The sequence below is a fragment of the Phoxinus phoxinus genome (genome assembly GCF_949152265.1).
Source record: "Phoxinus phoxinus genome assembly, chromosome: 4".
Classification (NCBI taxonomy): domain Eukaryota; kingdom Metazoa; phylum Chordata; class Actinopteri; order Cypriniformes; family Leuciscidae; genus Phoxinus; species Phoxinus phoxinus.
Genome location: NC_136879.1, coordinates 26,563,729 through 26,581,543, shown reverse-complemented (window position 1 = coordinate 26,581,543; position 17,815 = coordinate 26,563,729). Strand labels below are relative to the sequence as shown.

Genomic DNA, 17,815 nt, shown 5'->3' with positions numbered 1-17,815 from the left:
TAAATGCTAAAAGTGAATTTAGGCTTCATGCAATTATAATGTACAGAATGAAACAATGTATATTCATTTTGAACTTTTCTAAAGATTACATTTAACTTTGTTATTACATTATTTGTGTTTTTAACTTTACCTTTGCTGGCATTTAAAACTCAATCTAAATGAGCATGCATAATTTAATAGATATTATACGATTTTGTAAAATAAAATGTCTATTTTCAGTCTTCCTTCAGTCCTTCAAAATAACAGTAGCTAAACAGTTACCTAAAAGTGACAGTAAGATTATCCCTCATAAGCAAATGCTAAGTCACGGCGTGTGTTACACCTTCACATCAGGGATCAAGCTGTCCTTTAGCCTGCACTCCACTGAAGAGATCCAGCTCCTGTTACCTGAGTTGCTTCTCAAACCTTGTTTGTCATTAAATATTACAGTAAGTGATAGAATGGAAGCGAACGTGAGCCTGTCTTGCAAACCGTCCCCCGGTGGGACAAAGACCAGGTCCGACGTGCTAAATAAACAGAGAGCTGGCAGCAGCTAAGGTTACGGCTTCGCAGGAAGAGTTACGGCCCTGCCGATCACCTTACCTGCTGCTGCCACATTCAATAGGCCAGTCCAAGTATCCTGCCTCCTATACTGAATAATTACTTATTCATCGCAGGGGGGAGAGAAAGGGCCGATTGTGAATGGGAGGCCTTGTCAGTAGCCGTGCAGGAAACAGCTGACACAAGGGTATCCGTTACATGCAGCCTGCCACAGTTTCGGCCCCTCTCGCTACTGCACAGCAAATAAGACACCCCTGGAATGCAGATAACAGCCTCCATTGGCCAGACCTGCCGCCATAGACACATTCAGGCGGACTGGCGCATTCTTTCCAGCGAGGCCCTGATATCAGCGGAGCAGAGAGCTACACCTCAGGCCACTCCAGACCTCAACAGCGCCTCCTAATAAAACAGTGTGTGGCATTGTGTGGGAGCGTTAACCCAAGCATGCTGTTCCAGTCAGGGGCAGACACCTGCAGATGCATCTAGCAGCTCATTGCTCTGCTAATAAAATGTGGCCATTGTTCTGGAACCAAAAAATGAGCAAGGATATTGGGAAAGCGTCTTCGGGGGTTTGTTGCAGCACTGGTGTACAATGAAAGCATTTCACAGCTCCTGTGGGACCTAACAGCTAGTTACAGTTCAGGGCCAGCACACATACTACAAATACAAAAAATAAGCTGCAAGTGTTTTAGGGGTAATGGATACATGAAGAGTAGAGAAAGAACTTTATTTTTGCTGGATTTTTTTTTTTTTTTTTTACAAACCAGAACTGTGACAGTTGGTAACGTTAATGGTTCCCGGATGAGCATTCTTCCGCTGATGTAGATGGAACCCCGCACTAAAATTAAAGTGATTTGGAAAGTGTTCAATGTGTTACTACTCAGTGTAAAATACAGCACCACCTGTGAAGTCTGATTCTAAAATGAAATACTTACTCCTTTTTAGCGAATAAAAAAAATACAGAATGACCAATGAAGTCAAAAGCTTCAAAGAAACAAAAACATACAGCACTACTTGTGAAGCCTGATTTGCAAGCAAATGACTCTTACGAGCCAGTGAATCAAAAACAGAAACACAATATAGTCAAAAGATTCCCAAGTTAATGCCTTTTATGAACTCTTCTCTTTTAAGAAAAAAACCTTTCATAGCTGATGACTGATTCACTAAAAATAACTGACTCATAAAACACATACAGTGAATCAAAGTCAAAACATTCCAAAGTAAACTACTTTCATAAATCAAGAAACATACACGTCTGACGTCTGATTCTCGTGCTAATGACTCTTATGGCCAGTTGTTTGAGTAAATGACAAACTCTTACGGATCAGACGTAGCAGTTTCTCAATTAATTCAACTCAAATGTAAAAGAATCCTTAATGGAACCGTTAAGCAACCTGAATCATTAAGACGAATCAACATCAGAACAGGAATCATTAAATTCTTGTTTGAAGAGGCGGAGGATCCTACAGAGTACTTATCAGTTACTGCTAAAAAAAAAAAACTTATAAGGGCTGGGTTTGTTCTGTTAGACAGTGCCATTTCTGTTTGCCAGGTGAGGTGTGGAGAGAGCAGCTCCTGTGTTTGAGATGGTGAGGCTAGATTGTCTGTGCTCTACAATGGCCCTGTGGTGGAAGATGCAGGCCCAAGTGTGAGCGTGAACAATGGAGACTGCATTTCAACAGGCTGGCTCTGAGAGCCTGACACCTGAGAGACTGAAATCTCACACTGTCCGCCTGCCTGGGCCACTGCACCCTTACCATACAGATGGACAGAGAGAAAAGGAGATAGCGGGTGAGAGACAGACACAGCGAGTGAAGCATTTCAGTGAGGTCTTTACTCCATATAGCCCTCCTGATAGCTGCCCCGGAGTGCCCCCACCCCGCAAATCCCCAATCTTACAAAGCACCTGTTTATCCCCGGAGCACCGTAACCAGCGGGTGAACCCCATTCAATATTTATCCCAGGCTTTCACAGATCACTGCCAAGCAAGGCAAACCTCTTAATTAAACTGGAGCTCGCTTCAAAGGGCCCATTGAAGATGTCAGTCAGCGGTGGCAGGGGCCGAGAACGGTGTCAGGTGAGAGAGTGAAACCTAAGGCCTGCTTTCTCTTCTTCCCCCTACCCAACACACCCATAGGCCCGCCCATCAAGCCCAGGCCGTCCTCTTCGGTGATCGTCCACCAATCTCGAGGAACACATACGACAAGTCACTCCCTTTTCCATTGTGCCTGTTGTAAGCAATATGTCCTACGGTGTGACGGGGCGTTCACACTGACACAGATTCCTTTCACCACTGGCCATGTGAATACCTGCGGTGTTTGTTACACTGTATCAGATTTTCCTCATGCAGTACATGGAGATGCTGAGCTGCATTTTATAGCCCTACATGTGAGCCTCTCTCAACAAGCCAAATGAATGGTAACCCCCCATTAGGAGGATTTCTGCTTAATGGAAATGATAAAGTACAAACTGTCTGTTTAAGGTTATCAAATTACAGATAAAATGTCAGGCAGATTTCATCCAATCCAAAAGATTGGATAACATACCATGAAGTTTGTGATCTAGTGAATCTAGTATCCCCAAACATCAACAAAAACCCACATTTGCATTCACACTGTAGTGAGTAGAGGTCGACCGATTCATCGGTTTTGCCGATTAATCGGCACCGATTGTTGACTGGTGGAACTATCGTTATCGGCAAAAATATATACCGATAGTTTTTCCTGGTTGCGTCCATTGCTGGAGCGGCTGAGAAGCGCACGCTGTCATTCATTACACAGTGTAACGGTACTGATCCACTTGTCCGACACGAATGTCGTGTGGTGTCGCAACGCCTCCCCACATATGAACGTTGATGGGCGTTCTTCTAGTTTACCGCTATGGGCGTGGTTTTGAGCCAGCGACCAGTCAAAAACAAAGGACCCGCGAGAGACTTCCCTCCGTCTCCATGTGCGTGCTTCTATTGGATAGACGCCTCGAGTTCAACGGAATTCATTTGCATAAAGATGGGTATCGGCCAGCTTTTTGACGCGCGGCATTTTTTCAAATGAAGCGCCGCCTTCCCGGAATGCTTTGCGAGCGCGTCAAAGTCGCTTGACGTCACCCATAGGAATATAGTGGAGTGCAGCGCGACAGAAGTGTTGCACGGACAAGTGGATCACCGCCGTAAGAGCTGAGAAGTGTCTGCTGGCATGATGCAGTACAAGAGCGGCCTCTAGAGGTGTAATAAAAACTCGTGCCTCGTGTTGTTTATTTCGACACGTGATTCTGCGTGCTGCACTGAGAGCACATGCTGCGTGGAGAGCGCTGACATCAGACGCGCGTTTAAAGCACCGACAGCTCAAATGTATGTATACAGTACATTGTCATATCATTATAAAGTGATAAATTTGTTGACTAAATGCTGCATTAGTAGAGAAAGAACAGCACAACAGTATGTTTGTTTGCCTTCGAGGCTGAGAGGACGCTAGTAACATTAGTAGTACCTCAAGCGGTTAAAACACTGACAAACATAAACGTAAGTCCGACCCGAATGTTTAATGTCACAATTGTTACCTCTATATTTGCATTAGTTCATATCCAGCTGGTCACTTTTATGCATTAAATATGCAGAGAAGTTGCATATTTAAAGCTAGAGACGTAAGCAAACTGATATGTTCATACAGCCGACAGAAACATAAACGAATCAGAAAAGCATTCGATTTCGGTTATTTATTTTTTTTCATCTTCACTTTAATACAAATTTTGTTACTTTTTTATTAATTAAGTTGGCTTGAAAAGAACAGTTAAATAGTTAAAATTTGAATGTAACTGGTTTTATTTGTTATTTAGAGTATTACTTTTTGTTTCAGTTTGAATGAATGTCTTTTATTGACTTAAATATTTATTCACATTTATATATTTATTTAATTTAGCATGTTTTCATGGTTCAATACAGTTTTTTTTTTTTTTATAATAAAATTCAGCACTGTTTTACTTGGAGTGTTATGTTTGTTTTTATCCGGTATCAATTTTAAAAACTATCGGTTCATTAATCGGTTATCGGCAAGTATGGCCCAACCTAGCTATCGTTATCGGTAAAATCCACTATCGGTCGACCTCTAGTAGTGAGCATTGTTTTAGTACCATCCAACATTTATAGGATGTAGCCTAAGCGACTATGTGCGTGTACATTAAATAGGATTCAAATTACAATAATTAAACCGAGATACTGCCTGCTTAAGGACACAGCTGTGTGAAAAAACCCTGCAATGAATCCAATAATATCCCCATGAACCTGTTTTGACCGATCCTTTGCTGCCACCCGGTGGTCAATGTATAATACAACGCAATAAATAATATTATATTGATAATCTAATTTATTTAATAATTACAAGTTACAATTAAATATATAATTATAATATTGTTTATTTAATAATAAATAATATTCCAGTGGCACCCTTAGCAAAACAGCAGAAGTCTTAAAGCCATAATTCACCCAAAAATTATTAAAATAATTTCTGTCATCATTTACAGCTCCTCATGATGTTCCAACCATATGAGTTTATTGTATGAGTTACTGAGAAACTGTTAGGGCAACAACATTCTTCAAAATATCTTCTTTTTGAGTTCCACACAATCGAGAAATTCATGCAGGTTTGGAACAACATGAGTGTGAGTAATTGATCACAGAATTAAACATTTTTTAGTGAACTATCCCTTTAATGGATACTGGATGATGAAATGTAGAGAAATATCAAACAGTGCTCTTCATAGCTATTTTTGACACTATTACATCATATTCTCCAAATTAAAGATAAGAGTAGAAAATGAGTCTGAGGTGCACTTACACAACACTGTGGCTGCGACTGGCAGCTGGCAGCTTTGGCACCACTGTTCAATTCCATGGTCCAACTCTGAGCCCTAGGCACTGGTCTCCCCATATCATCCTCCTCTTCATCATCATCAATGTAAATCACTCCTCGTTCGAGACATCTTCGCTTGCTGTTCTGTGGAAAGAAAAAAGAAACCTGAGTGTGACGACAAGACTCAACAAGCCAATCAATAATGTCATAGGAATAGAAGCTATTGGAAGCTGTACCTTTTGCTCTGCGCCTGGTGTACGAATACGCTTCCTGTCAATCTTAAAATCATCATCTTGTTCTCCATTGGAGAGAGAGGATTGAAGTTTCTCAGAGAGACGGGAAGACAAAGTTGACTTTTTAGGCTGGTCACTTTTGTCTGCTAAAACAAAGATACATACTTTATGAGAAAATGGATTACACTTAAGTAATGTATCAAAGTGTTCCTTAACAGTGCTGAATCTACATTTAAAGTGCTTTTATTATGCTTTTTTAGATCTAACTTTCATGTAGTGTGTAATATAGCTGTTCGTAAATGTAAAAGGTTTGTAAAGTTTCAAAGATTAAGGCCTTGTCCACACTAATAAGTTTTCGTTTGAAAATGCATATTTTTTTCTGTTTTGGCCTTTCATCCACACTGAGACTGCGTTTTTGTCAACAAAGATGGAGCTTTTTGAAAACGCACAGCCAAGTAGATAAATTTGAAAATGCCGTTTTCGTGTTGTAGTGTGAACTACGAAAACTGAGGTATTTGAAAACGATGACGCATGTTTAGTCATGTGATGCATATTGTACCAATAGATATTTATGTTTATACCTGTGCTATTCACTTTCACACTGTTGCATAAGATACGTTACTTTGTACAGTCTTCATATCGCAGTCCTGCAAAGATGACAAAAAAATGTACTTGCAATTGCTGTTCTGTGGCAAAACATGAGGGCGATTGCGTTTTAAGACCAAACATATATTGGTGACTGAGTGTGACCTGGACGCATCAGTGAATGGTGAGATATTTTGCTAAATAAAATGATCCCGCCAGAAGAATAGCATGAGAACTTTACGATGTCTGTTCTGTCTGTATCATCTCAGTGAGCTTTTATGAGGTTTTACGCAAGCGCAGTAAGTTGAATTTAGCATATTCTGACGTTTCAGTATCGAAGCGAAAACGCTTTAAAGCGCTAGTGTGGATAGCGCGGTTTGAAACAAAAACGCAGTTTTCAAATGTATTTGGATTAATGTAGACATAGCCTAAAATGCATGATAAATGCAGTTATTGAGTAGGCTAAGCTCTCTTGTTGATTAATAAATGCACTTACACAAACTCTGCGAGACAGTACAAAGTCTTTTGTTGTTGTTTTAATAGAAAAACCTTAACATAATTTGGAATTAATATTAAGCATTTTATATTTTTCTTGTTTTACCAGTTTTCATAAAGTAGAGAGTGTTCATTTATATGCTAAATATAATAAATCAGGAAACTAGATGAGGTAAAATAAACCTCATATGCGTATGCATGGGTTGATGTTCTCTTGAGTTGTGCTTGCGTGATAGTGCAGTAATTCTGATGAAATGCAAAACTCAATTTTTCAAATGACAACAATCGATGTGGTTATACTATTGAGCAAAATAATCAGGATAATTCATGTTAACAATTATGCAGCATGACGAAAATGTGACTACGTTTTCATTGACTAAAACTAGTGATTAAACGAATAATAGTTGATCCGTACGTACCAGGCACACCACCTCGTGTGCTGTTATCCACGGGCACAGCCGCATACACCCAAAGCGTGCACACAGAGAGTGTGCAATTTCAGATAGTATGCAAACTCCGAATTGATTCCTTTTTTTGCGTCTCCTTGCACTTGGCTGGACACATGCACTCTCGGCAAGTATTGTCGTTAAACACAGTCCGTTAAGTCTAAAGCAGTGGTTAACCTATATATCGCCAAGGCCGCCAAGAAATCGGATGTGTATCATATTGGATCCGTGCACAACAGCCTATAAATGCCTGCTTCTGTCTAAGCCATTACTGTTAATCAAAAAACAAAAACACAGCTTTAACAAAGATTAAGCTATATTAAATGAATACACTATAGAACACTATAGTGTTTTTACATTTAATTATTAGTACATTTCTGTATCTGGAATTAATACTAGTTAGACCCTACTCTATTTGTAACTTTGTTATAGTGTATTTATCTGTGCTTGTAAATAGTGTATTTGTTATTATTTTTTACTGACTGTTCACTTGCCTTTAATAATGTTTGAACTTTATTAGTTAGGCAAGTCGTTTTTGCTGCAGTATCAGAGTAAATAAAGTGTGCTTAAAGTAATGTTGTAGGAGAACCACAAAACAAAATTAAGAGCCTTTAAAATAGCATAACAGACTTTAAGAAATTATATTTCATCTTCAGTAAGTAATGAGTTTGTAGAATATAAATATAAATTTAAATGTCTTAAAATTAAACATCTAAATGTTATAAGATGTATATATTGCACTGTTTTTTACTTGCCACACACACACACACACACACACACACACACACACACACACACACACACACACACACACACACACACACACCATCTGAACTAATTCACGAAACAAATGACTCCTTTGAGCCAGTTATTTTAATGTATTGTTGAAAAGACTCACACTCACAACTGAGTTATTGGTTTGAATCAGCATAAAATAATCACTGAACCATCACAAGGTTACCAAATTAATTTGACAGCACCATAAAAATGTTTCAGAAAATGCTCACCTCGTTTTGACAGAGGGGTTGTAGCTTCAGCAGAAGTCCCTTCACCAGCAAGATCCACCAGAGGTGGTTTAGATGCTGTGCGGTTGAAAGTGGGATGTGCATTTTGGCTGTGGCACACACATTGACATGGAGTAACCACTTCTGGTTTCTTACAGTCGGCCGAACTGGTGCCTGCTTTTGGCTGTTCCTTACCTTAACATATAATAAAATTAACAAAATATGAGGCATTGTGTAAATGCATTGTTTTATAGAGAAAAAAAGTTAACAAGAGTTTAGTATCACATCATACATAGAGGTTCCTACACATTTTTCATTTCCAAATTCCATACTTTCCAGACTAAAATTTTCAAACATATCTGTAAATTTTTTCAAACCATATTTAACATAATTGGTCCATACAGCATAATTTTCAGCAATATATTTGGTGTATAGTACAGTCATCTATAAATATTTTTCTTTTTCTGTCTTTTTTTATTAGTTTTCTCAAAGTGATAATGTGCTTTGGCTACACGATGAACCTAAAACGCTTTATAACCTGCATATTCACATCTGACACATCAGTTTCATAATGTAAATGTGGTTTGATGTTGCACAATCACCAAACAGCAAAGTACAGTCTGATTAAAATGATCGTTTATCTGTTGCTCTCTATACCTTAGTTAGCGTAGATGCCAGAACCATTGACAGAAAAGTTAAAAACATTACAACTCATTGAAAATACTTCTAGACATACCAAACTGTGCTTGCTGCCATGCAAGGGCGGAACAAAGCAAAGCAAGACTCTTCCCACTGCCAGTAGGACTCTCCAATAGACAGTGTTTTCCTTGGTTAAGTCCACGAATGATCTAAGATAGATGAAAAAAAAAAAACGTTTCCAAACATGAAAATTACAGCTTTGTATAAAGATGTTTCTCATGAGTCTTGACAAAACTAATTCACTGTAAAACACATCAACAAGTCTGTCTGTCACTAGGCTCAAGAGAACAGATCTTACTGAATTCATCATGGCCAGCTGAGAGGGATAAGCTTTGCAGGGGAAGTTTATTTCCACCCCTCCTATGGTGTAGTCCACGGGAGCCCCAGCCATTCTGTGTGTGTGTGTGTGTGTCTCTGTGTCCAGTGGAAGTCAGTGTCTGAGGACAGAAACATTAGAGCTTTATGAGACTCTTCATCTGACACTTTGACAGCTCAGCTCCTCCTTTCAAAGTGTGCTGTGGGTAACTGTTAAACACTTAATTTAAACCAAATTAGCTTGACATCATCTATCTTAATTAACGTTACACGAGTAATATTTGAACCGACACTTGACCTAACTAATAACATATCTAAAATATGACATGATTCAACCGACTACACAAGAATAAACGAGTGTTTTATTATAATATTTAACGTTAACGTTACAGAACTGTCTGCGTAGCAAGATAGTTTGTCATAGCTGCTAACGTTACTTGCTGCTAAAGTATTAGCATGAAAATAACACCCGTGAGTTACTTGGTTTACCTCAGGAGTAATGTAAATTAGAGGAATTGCAGATGATTTACGTAGAAACGAAAAAATACATTTTTAACAGGATAATTTAGGCTGTGTAGTGTGTAAACAAAACGAGGCAGGAAAATGAAACTCCCGCGCTGCAGCACTCAAAACAAGACGTTCTTACGTCGTCAACGTGACGTCCGCAGTCAAAATAAAAGACCTCTTTTCATTTTTTTCCCTCTCAAAAATGTTAAATAATATCACATATTTCCCAGTGAGTTTTTATATCTCAAATGTTCAAAGAAATTAAATAATTCTAAGATTTTTCTGAATAGCTGAAAATATTAAACAGAATAACAGACACAAACATATAAAACAACAAGACCAATGTGATCTAATCCAAACCATACTGGAGCTTTTTAAAACTAACAGATTACTCATGCGATGTATGTTATAATGGCATGGAAAATATTGTAATTATTTTTTTCTGTTGTAAATATTCAAAGATTATTTGAACTGAAATAACATTTTATAAAGGGGAAACTATACGCACATTGTAAAGTTTAAGAAGTGATACAATGGAATTATTATTATATTAGCAATATAACTAGAAAAGTTCCATATACATAAAATGTAATTGACTGTCTGTGTCTCCATACCTTCCTTTCTTTCTTTTTTTAGACATATATTTTTATTTTTCAAAATAAAAGTAATTCTAATGAAATGAAGTCAGTCCAGCAGCCAGAGGACACAAGCGTTTCAAGGAAGATCCGCATGGTTATTAAAACTAACCGAACTTTACTTAGTGTGACTATAAGTATATCTGAATTAATCATGAAAGTAATTCGTGACTAACGTTACATCAGGTGGCACTGAACTGATAAACATGTGCAGGTGAGAGAATTTTGAGAAAGTTTAACGTTATCCAGGTAACGTTACCACTGAGTAACTTTTATGAGATCACAAAGAGATCATATAATGTAATAACTTAGTAGCCTAGGCCTAACGTTACCGCGGCAAGAAGGTCCGAATTAATCTTTTCGACTTGGGGTTCATTGTAGTCCGTCATTTATTTTCTCACAATATGTATTCCCTGGCTGGCTTGCCTATCAATTAACTCGTTTCCGCATCATTATAATAATTCGTCAATTATTGTATTGACAAATCTAGCTTCATTTCAATGAAAAAAACAAATTGATGTTCTACACTAACTTAGTGTCACCAAAATAAGCAGCAGCCATTTTTGTTTCTCTGGTGTAGCTATTAATATGAATAACTTTACATTTAAATTAATCTAAAAGTGTGACAAAGTGTTACATATCAAGGTGATGGTGTCTCAGGAAAAAAAACAACCACTATTACTTGTATAGCCTATATATTTTTAATAATAATACATTTATACAAATAAAACCTTTTCGGCCATGGTTAAACTCACATAAAATGAAATATGGAAAGTGAACCTTTGAGAAGAAGCCCAATTATATATATATATATATATATATATATATATATATATATATATATATATATATATATATATATATATATATAGAATTGTGAAATGTATGATCTGAGGTAAATTGGAATCAGGAAAAAACAAAGTCTTGTAAAACTGTTATTTAACAGGAGTCTGGATGGCACCAACTATAGTTAATAAGGATGAGGTGGGATTATGCTGAAGCGTCATGCACAATCTGTGATTATGGTGATCCCAAGATGCTTGGTGATGTAATTGCACCTTGAAAATGTGCCCGTAATCCCAGGATTAGCATTATTAACATGCTCAGAGTGCCGTAAACCTCATTTCCATATCACTCAGCATTTCAGATGTGATATTTCTGCAGGTTTGGTGTTCAGAAATGCTTAGAGAAAACGAGAGGTTTAATTCTCAAGACTTATTTTGTGGCTGTTTGATAGTATGCAGCGATATATGACTCCAGTGCTCCAAGCTAAGACAAAACAATATCATTTTGGGCAGGGGTGATATTATTACATAGAAAAGTAGCATTGTGCCCATCCCAACAGTTATAACAATCACAATTCACTAGAAACTCTAGACCTAAGAACAACACCTGCCATAACCCTCACTTTGAGCTTGAGATGTAATAAGTTCCTACTTCAGATATAATATAATTTATATAACAATAGACCTAACACTCAAACTTATTTGTATATGCAGCAGGTGTGTAGCCTATTTGAGAGAAGAGGCTGATGGGAGTCTAGTGATTTATCTTCATCCTAGCTGGACCGGTGGGACCTCATGATCTACAGCACATTCATAACCAGCTCAACATTATCACCTACATCCTCTGCCAGCAGGTACATGACTGAAGGCTACACCAGTTGATGTTGTGGTATCACCTAACATGCATATTAATCTCGCAGATCATTTGCTTTATTTGTTAACATCCATCAGAGCAGTGCAGTTGTGCAACTTGTGTTGATGGCAAAGCAAAGGCGACTGTGTCTGTCTCTAGATTGCATTTGCAAGTGTGTGTGAGTGTGTGCTTGCATTTTAGCTCCGCAGAAAGAAATTATCTTTGGCATTCATTAAAGTCTGCTCACTGTTTTTGCCAAGGCATATTATTTCTTTTCACTTGTAATTTTAAAAGGATAACAGAAAAAAAAGCTGCTTAGTTTACTTTATTCAAAGTTAACGACGAAACCAATAGAGCAGAAATGGATTATAGATCCATACCTGTCCATGCGCCATTCATGTTTATTAATTTTTCGTTTTAATATTGAAATTAGAAAAATTAGAAAACGGAACGCTTATTTCTGTTTTTCGTTTTGCTCATTTATACATGCATATATTTTAAGTTTATTGCAAAATATTCACATATATACAAATATTGAAGTATTTTGAGACTGTAGGCAGATCTTCTAGATCATTTGCAGTGCTTGATGGGAGTTAGGCAGATCTAAATTGATCTTTTGCCATGTGTTGCTTTTTTCGACTCTGATTGGTGTAATTTTCTGTACTGCATCATGGGTAATGTAGTTTTTCATCACAAATTCCACTGTTCAACACAATTATTTTAAAAATAAGTTGGAAAAACGCAGGCTGACTGCTTCAACAGAAGCAAATATCATTGATTATGTCGTTGCTCACAGTAGGTCTGTCTTTAAAGATTTATAAGTTATTGTTAAAAATCAATCTCCCTATGGAGAAAATTAATGGAGTTTTTACTTCCGGAACCTGACTTTTGCACTCTGTTTTAACAACTGATATGCAGATTGTTTTTATGTGTTCGATAGCTGATATGCAGACAGTTTAATTATTGTTTTGTTTCTGATTCAATGATAACTCAATTAATAATGGATTACAATGAACATATGCATTATAAATATTTTAATGAATAATTTAGCTTACAGGTTAATACTACATGTCATGCATTTCTATTTACATTTCACTTAAGCATGAGTGGATGTTAAGGCAAATCTTTTATGCAAATAACATATTACAATTCTAAATGAATTTACTTATGCACACCACTGTTTCCTATTACACACACTGTGGTGTAATGGTGGTGTTTGTCGGATGCTATTCTGTAGAGACCAGCCAAATGGGTGTACACACAGTTTTGCTTCAATACAGTTTCTATCCCACACATTCTCAAGTAACAGGTGCTGCATAGTGCACTATACACAATACATAGTCAATCTCTCACACTTCTAAATACACTACTGTTCAAAATACAGTTAAAATAGGAATATTGCAAAATACTAAATGTTTTCTATTTTAATATATTTTAAAATAAAATTTATTCCTTTGATCGAAAATGTAAATTTTTAGCAGATTTCATTAAACTTAATATTTTTGTGGAAACATGATGCATTTTTTTTTAAACAAGCATTTATTTAAAACAGCAATCTTATGCGACACTTTAAGTGTATAACTTTTCAACAATTCAATGTTGAATAAAAGTATAAATTATTAATGAACCCAAACTTTTCAATGGTAGGCCTACTCTAACTGCAGATACTGGTACACAGTGGCAGTGCTGCAAAGGTGTCTGTCTTGTCCATTTGCTGTGAAACATCTCTCTTTGACCACAGGATGGCAGTATGATGACAGGACTAGTCCTAGAGCTTCTTTCTTTGTTCTCTTGCCAACACATGTTGTGCTGTTTTTCTATAATTACTAAGAACAAAAAATGTATCCTCGGGTTAAAATAAATAGCCTTTCACAGTTAATTTAATTGACTTTTTGCACATAACCGAGGTAATTCTGTCTCTGCCTCCGTCACAAACAAGAATAACAGTGCAAATGGTTGCCAAACAGACGTCTACGCTGTCAGTGAGTTTGTCAGACAAACTGCAGTTTTGTGGCCTGAATGTGGCACTTATTTTATCATAATGATATCGTTTTGCAAATAAATGTATTTCCTAGAGAAATAGGAAGTAGGTAGTTGGCACTCATGCACACACATTTTCCTGCGACCCAGTCAGGCTGTTAAGAATAGTGTATTCGAGCCATACAGCAAGGCTTTCTCTCTTCACTCTCTCTGAATATCCTCATCTAGTGTCACTACAGCGGCATGGTGTAAATTGAGGTCACAGTCGCGCTTTGTTTTGTATGCTGCTCAGACTAACTTCTTAATCATCTGCCCCCCTCTCTCACACACACACACACACACACACACACACACACACACACACACACACACACACACACACACACACACACACACACATTCACAGCCGTCTTGTGGCAGTGTGTGTATCCGAGGCGCTGCTTTTGGTGACAGCGAGTGCTGTGTCCCTGCCGGCCCAGGGCAGGTACCCCATGCTGACGTGTTTAATTGTGTGCGTTCCCAGTCCGCTATGACAAGTACGTGTTCACATTGTGCCAAGAGAACAAGGGGAGACTCGCCAACGCGTGCCACTATGTTCTGTCACATGAATAGGTGGTCAGAAAGAACCAGGCACAACTGACCATATCAAAGGAATGGCTTGAGTCGTACAGTTATTTGTAGAACATCTCCAAATAAAATATGCTTCAGCTTGATATTATGTAACATCAAATCTCGTTCTTTTTCCAGCCCTGAGCGCCTGAGCCAGAGTCTCTGATCTGTTTGGATGAGAGAACGTTGTTGATATGTTTTCCACATTCCAATAAAAAAACAAAAAAATTATTCTATATAATGTATAACTAAAAATGTATTTGATTAAAATTTTTATGGGTCCAGTTGCATTAAAATAGCCATTATGTTAAGACTGTGTCTTAAGAACTAGTTTGCTAACTAGCAGTTTACCAATGATCAATCCTACAATCTTTATTTTCAGATTAAAATTAGACCAGTCCACCTTTTTATATAACTGACTTAAAAAAGAAATGATCAGTCTTGAAGAAAAATATTATATGACTAAAGGCCTAAGCAGGTTATGCCGCTTGTTAAGTCTGACGTCACACGTTACTGTTTCCGGGTCCAAACATTTTGTTCAAATCAGATTCAAGTCTGCCAAAAGCAGACAACAAATGGTGGTATTATACACTCATGGTGTGCTGTAATACTACCAAAAATCACGATCCTATCCTTTATTTCCATAATAAAAATCTCAGATGGCCAGACAGTGATTTATCTTTTAAAGGACAAGTTCGGTATTTTACACTTAAAGCCCTGTTTACAGACCGTATCTGATGAAATAGAACGGTTAAGATTAAAATTTGGGCACATGCTCCTGTCCCGAGAATTTTAGGTTTATTTAGCTTTTGTGGACCTATTTTGCCAAACGCGTCACACCCGTGATTCTTCCGTTGAGAGCTTGAATAATAGACACCAGTTGGTGGCGATAATGCACCTTTGCCAATTGCAAGCAAACCGCTGGCATTTCATTGAATACACAGAAGAAGCAGAAGAAGAAGCGGCGGAGGAATATCGTACCTCACACAGCACATTCAATACAAGTCAATGGAGGTGGACAAACACTACGATAAAACCTGTTGGAAAGCATCTTTTTCAGCGATTTTTTTTGGGATCATATCAGTGAACACCCCTGACCACTTGGTGAGTTTCACGTCTTTGTAAACGAAAGTTTAATGTGTTTTAGGAAGGAATCTGCCAGTGCACATAGACAACCATTGTGGGGGTGGGGGGGGGGAGCTAAATAAACCTAAAATTCTCGGGACAGGAGCATGTCCAAAGTTTAATCTTAACCGTTCTATTTCATCAGATACGATCTGTAAACAGGGCTTTAAGTGTAAAATACCGAACTTGTCCTTTATAAATTGTGTAAACCATGAGTTTTTACAAGCTTAGCTTAAAGGCCCAATATGTAAGATTTTTTTTACATTGTAATATCCAAATACCACTTACACAGTGCTATATATTTTGTTGACTTGCGTTCTTACATTATCCCAAATGTTTCCAACAATGTTTAAATCCAGAGAAATGTTCAATATTAATGAATGTAACAGTCCGTATCATTGCGTCGCCTGTCAATGACGTCATACCCGTGCTACCCTTGATTTCCTTGATTTGGTTTTACTTCCATAGAAACCACGGAAACACCGCGAGCAACTGTTTGGATACCTTCATCAACAGAAAACGAATCATTGTTATATACTGTAGCTCATTGTATAGCCTATCAAATAGCTCAAATATATTTGCATTTCATTTAGCAACAAAAGTCATCCACCTTTTATAAATATGATATTCTAATATCCATCTATCTTACTGCAGTGTGCAATAAGTGTCTCATACCAGCCACCAAGCAAACTCACAGAGTAACAATATACAACGTAACGTTCATCACACTAAACCTTATTTTTAATATGATTATTTTGACCGATTAAAACAGCACATCACCCCACAATTTTAATTCGTCAGATAAAGTGACCTCTATGAGTAGTAATTCAGCACTCACGGCTATTTCATTACAATGAAAATAAAACGTAACCGTAACAAAGTTCAAGTTCAGGCGGGAACTGGCAAACGTTAAACGTAACTTTAATTGTAATCGACATTAACAACACAACGAAAGAAGCGGCAGAGACCAACTTTGGCATATAAGAATAATAAAAACGGCAAGGTAAAATACCCCAGGCCTGGTCCTCTCTCGCCCTTCACTGTCTCTCGGCCCCGCCCTGCTTCATACCACAGTGACATTAATAAAAAAAAATTTAGTTAAAACATGATTTCTGTCCGAGTCCTGTCGGATTGCTTTTATTCGGCTGTGGAGGTGAAGACGACAGCTCCCATGATTTCTCGCTCATTCATGCCGTCATCGAGCTATGTCTTTGTTATTGTTTTGAATAAGCAGCGAAACTTACATACTGTGCCTTTAAATGTGTGATATGAATAAATAGTGCTTATAATTAGCTGTTGAGTTCTCAATGGAAACGAGTAGAGGCTTTGACTCGAAAAAAAATATTCCTAACCTCATGACTTAACAGGTGGATTGTCTTAGACTTATGACATCTAGTGGTGTGGATACAGCAACTCACTGTATGTAAAATAAAACAATGTAAAATCTATGTTTATTTTAAACTACCGTTCAAATGTTTGGGATCAGTTAGTAAAAAAAAATTCAGCTAGGATGCATTTAAATTGATCAAAAGTGACAGTAAAGACTTTAATATGGTTACAAAAGATCAATTTAAAATAAATGCTGTTCTTTTATATTTTCTATTCATCAGAAATAATATATAATAATGTATCATGGTTTCCACAAAAATATTAAGCGGTACAACAGTTTTCAACATTGATAATAATAAGAAATGTTCATTGACCACCAAATCAGCATATTAGAATGACCAAAAGAACAGCTTGAGGCATAGTTATTTGTGGAAAATGTCCATTTAAATATGCTTCGGCTCGATTTGTAACATCATATAATCTGTTGATCTTTTTCCACTCCCAAGCACCTGAGCCAGAGTCTCAGATCTGTTTGGATGAGGACTTCTGTAGATGAGAGAAAGTTGGGTTGTGTTTGGGTTCCTCTCCTCTCATCTGCTCTCCTCTCCTTCTGTCTGGGATGGTAAATAAGGTTGGGTGTGTGAGAATCTCATTACCAGGACACAAAGCGGCATTTCCTCTGAGGATTGAGTGAGGGAGTGAAGAAGGGAGGAAGGGAGGGGGCGAGCAGGGCGAATGGCCAGGCTCAATCATGACCACGCTGATGGGGAGGGAGAAGGAGGCAGCTGGGTTCCCGCTCAGGCCTTCAATTTCCTCCACAGTCCAGCCACT

The 17,815-nt window shown here is 37.6% G+C and overlaps 1 protein-coding gene and 1 long non-coding RNA gene across 6 annotated transcripts in view; one reads left to right on the top strand and one right to left on the bottom strand.

The window, feature by feature from the left end:
• brip1 (BRCA1 interacting helicase 1) overlaps nt 1-9,821 on the bottom strand; it is a 54,432-nt gene extending 44,611 nt beyond the window's left edge. For 2 of the 4 annotated variants that reach the window (XM_079611502.1, XM_079611504.1), the window contains exons 1-6: nt 9,651-9,810; nt 9,145-9,283; nt 8,884-8,995; nt 8,151-8,342; nt 5,621-5,760; nt 5,370-5,528 (exon numbers count right to left, since the gene is read on the bottom strand). In XM_079611502.1, coding sequence (XP_079467628.1) covers nt 5,370-5,528; nt 5,621-5,760; nt 8,151-8,342; nt 8,884-8,995; nt 9,145-9,237 — 696 coding nt within the window. In that variant the 5' untranslated portion in view covers nt 9,238-9,283; nt 9,651-9,810. Of the gene's footprint in view, nt 1-5,369; nt 5,529-5,620; nt 5,764-8,150; nt 8,343-8,883; nt 8,996-9,144; nt 9,284-9,650 lie in introns of all 4 variants that reach the window. The other 2 variants (XM_079611501.1, XM_079611503.1) reach the window with 2 other exon arrangements.
• Nucleotides 9,822-10,356: 535 nt separating this feature from the next.
• Nucleotides 10,357-17,815, top strand: part of LOC306997911 — a 110,884-nt gene continuing 103,425 nt past the window's right edge. For both annotated transcript variants that reach the window (XR_013797472.1, XR_013797473.1), the window contains exons 1-2: nt 10,357-10,517; nt 11,803-11,942. This is a non-coding gene — a long non-coding RNA (uncharacterized lncRNA). The remainder of the gene's footprint in view (nt 10,518-11,802; nt 11,943-17,815) is intronic.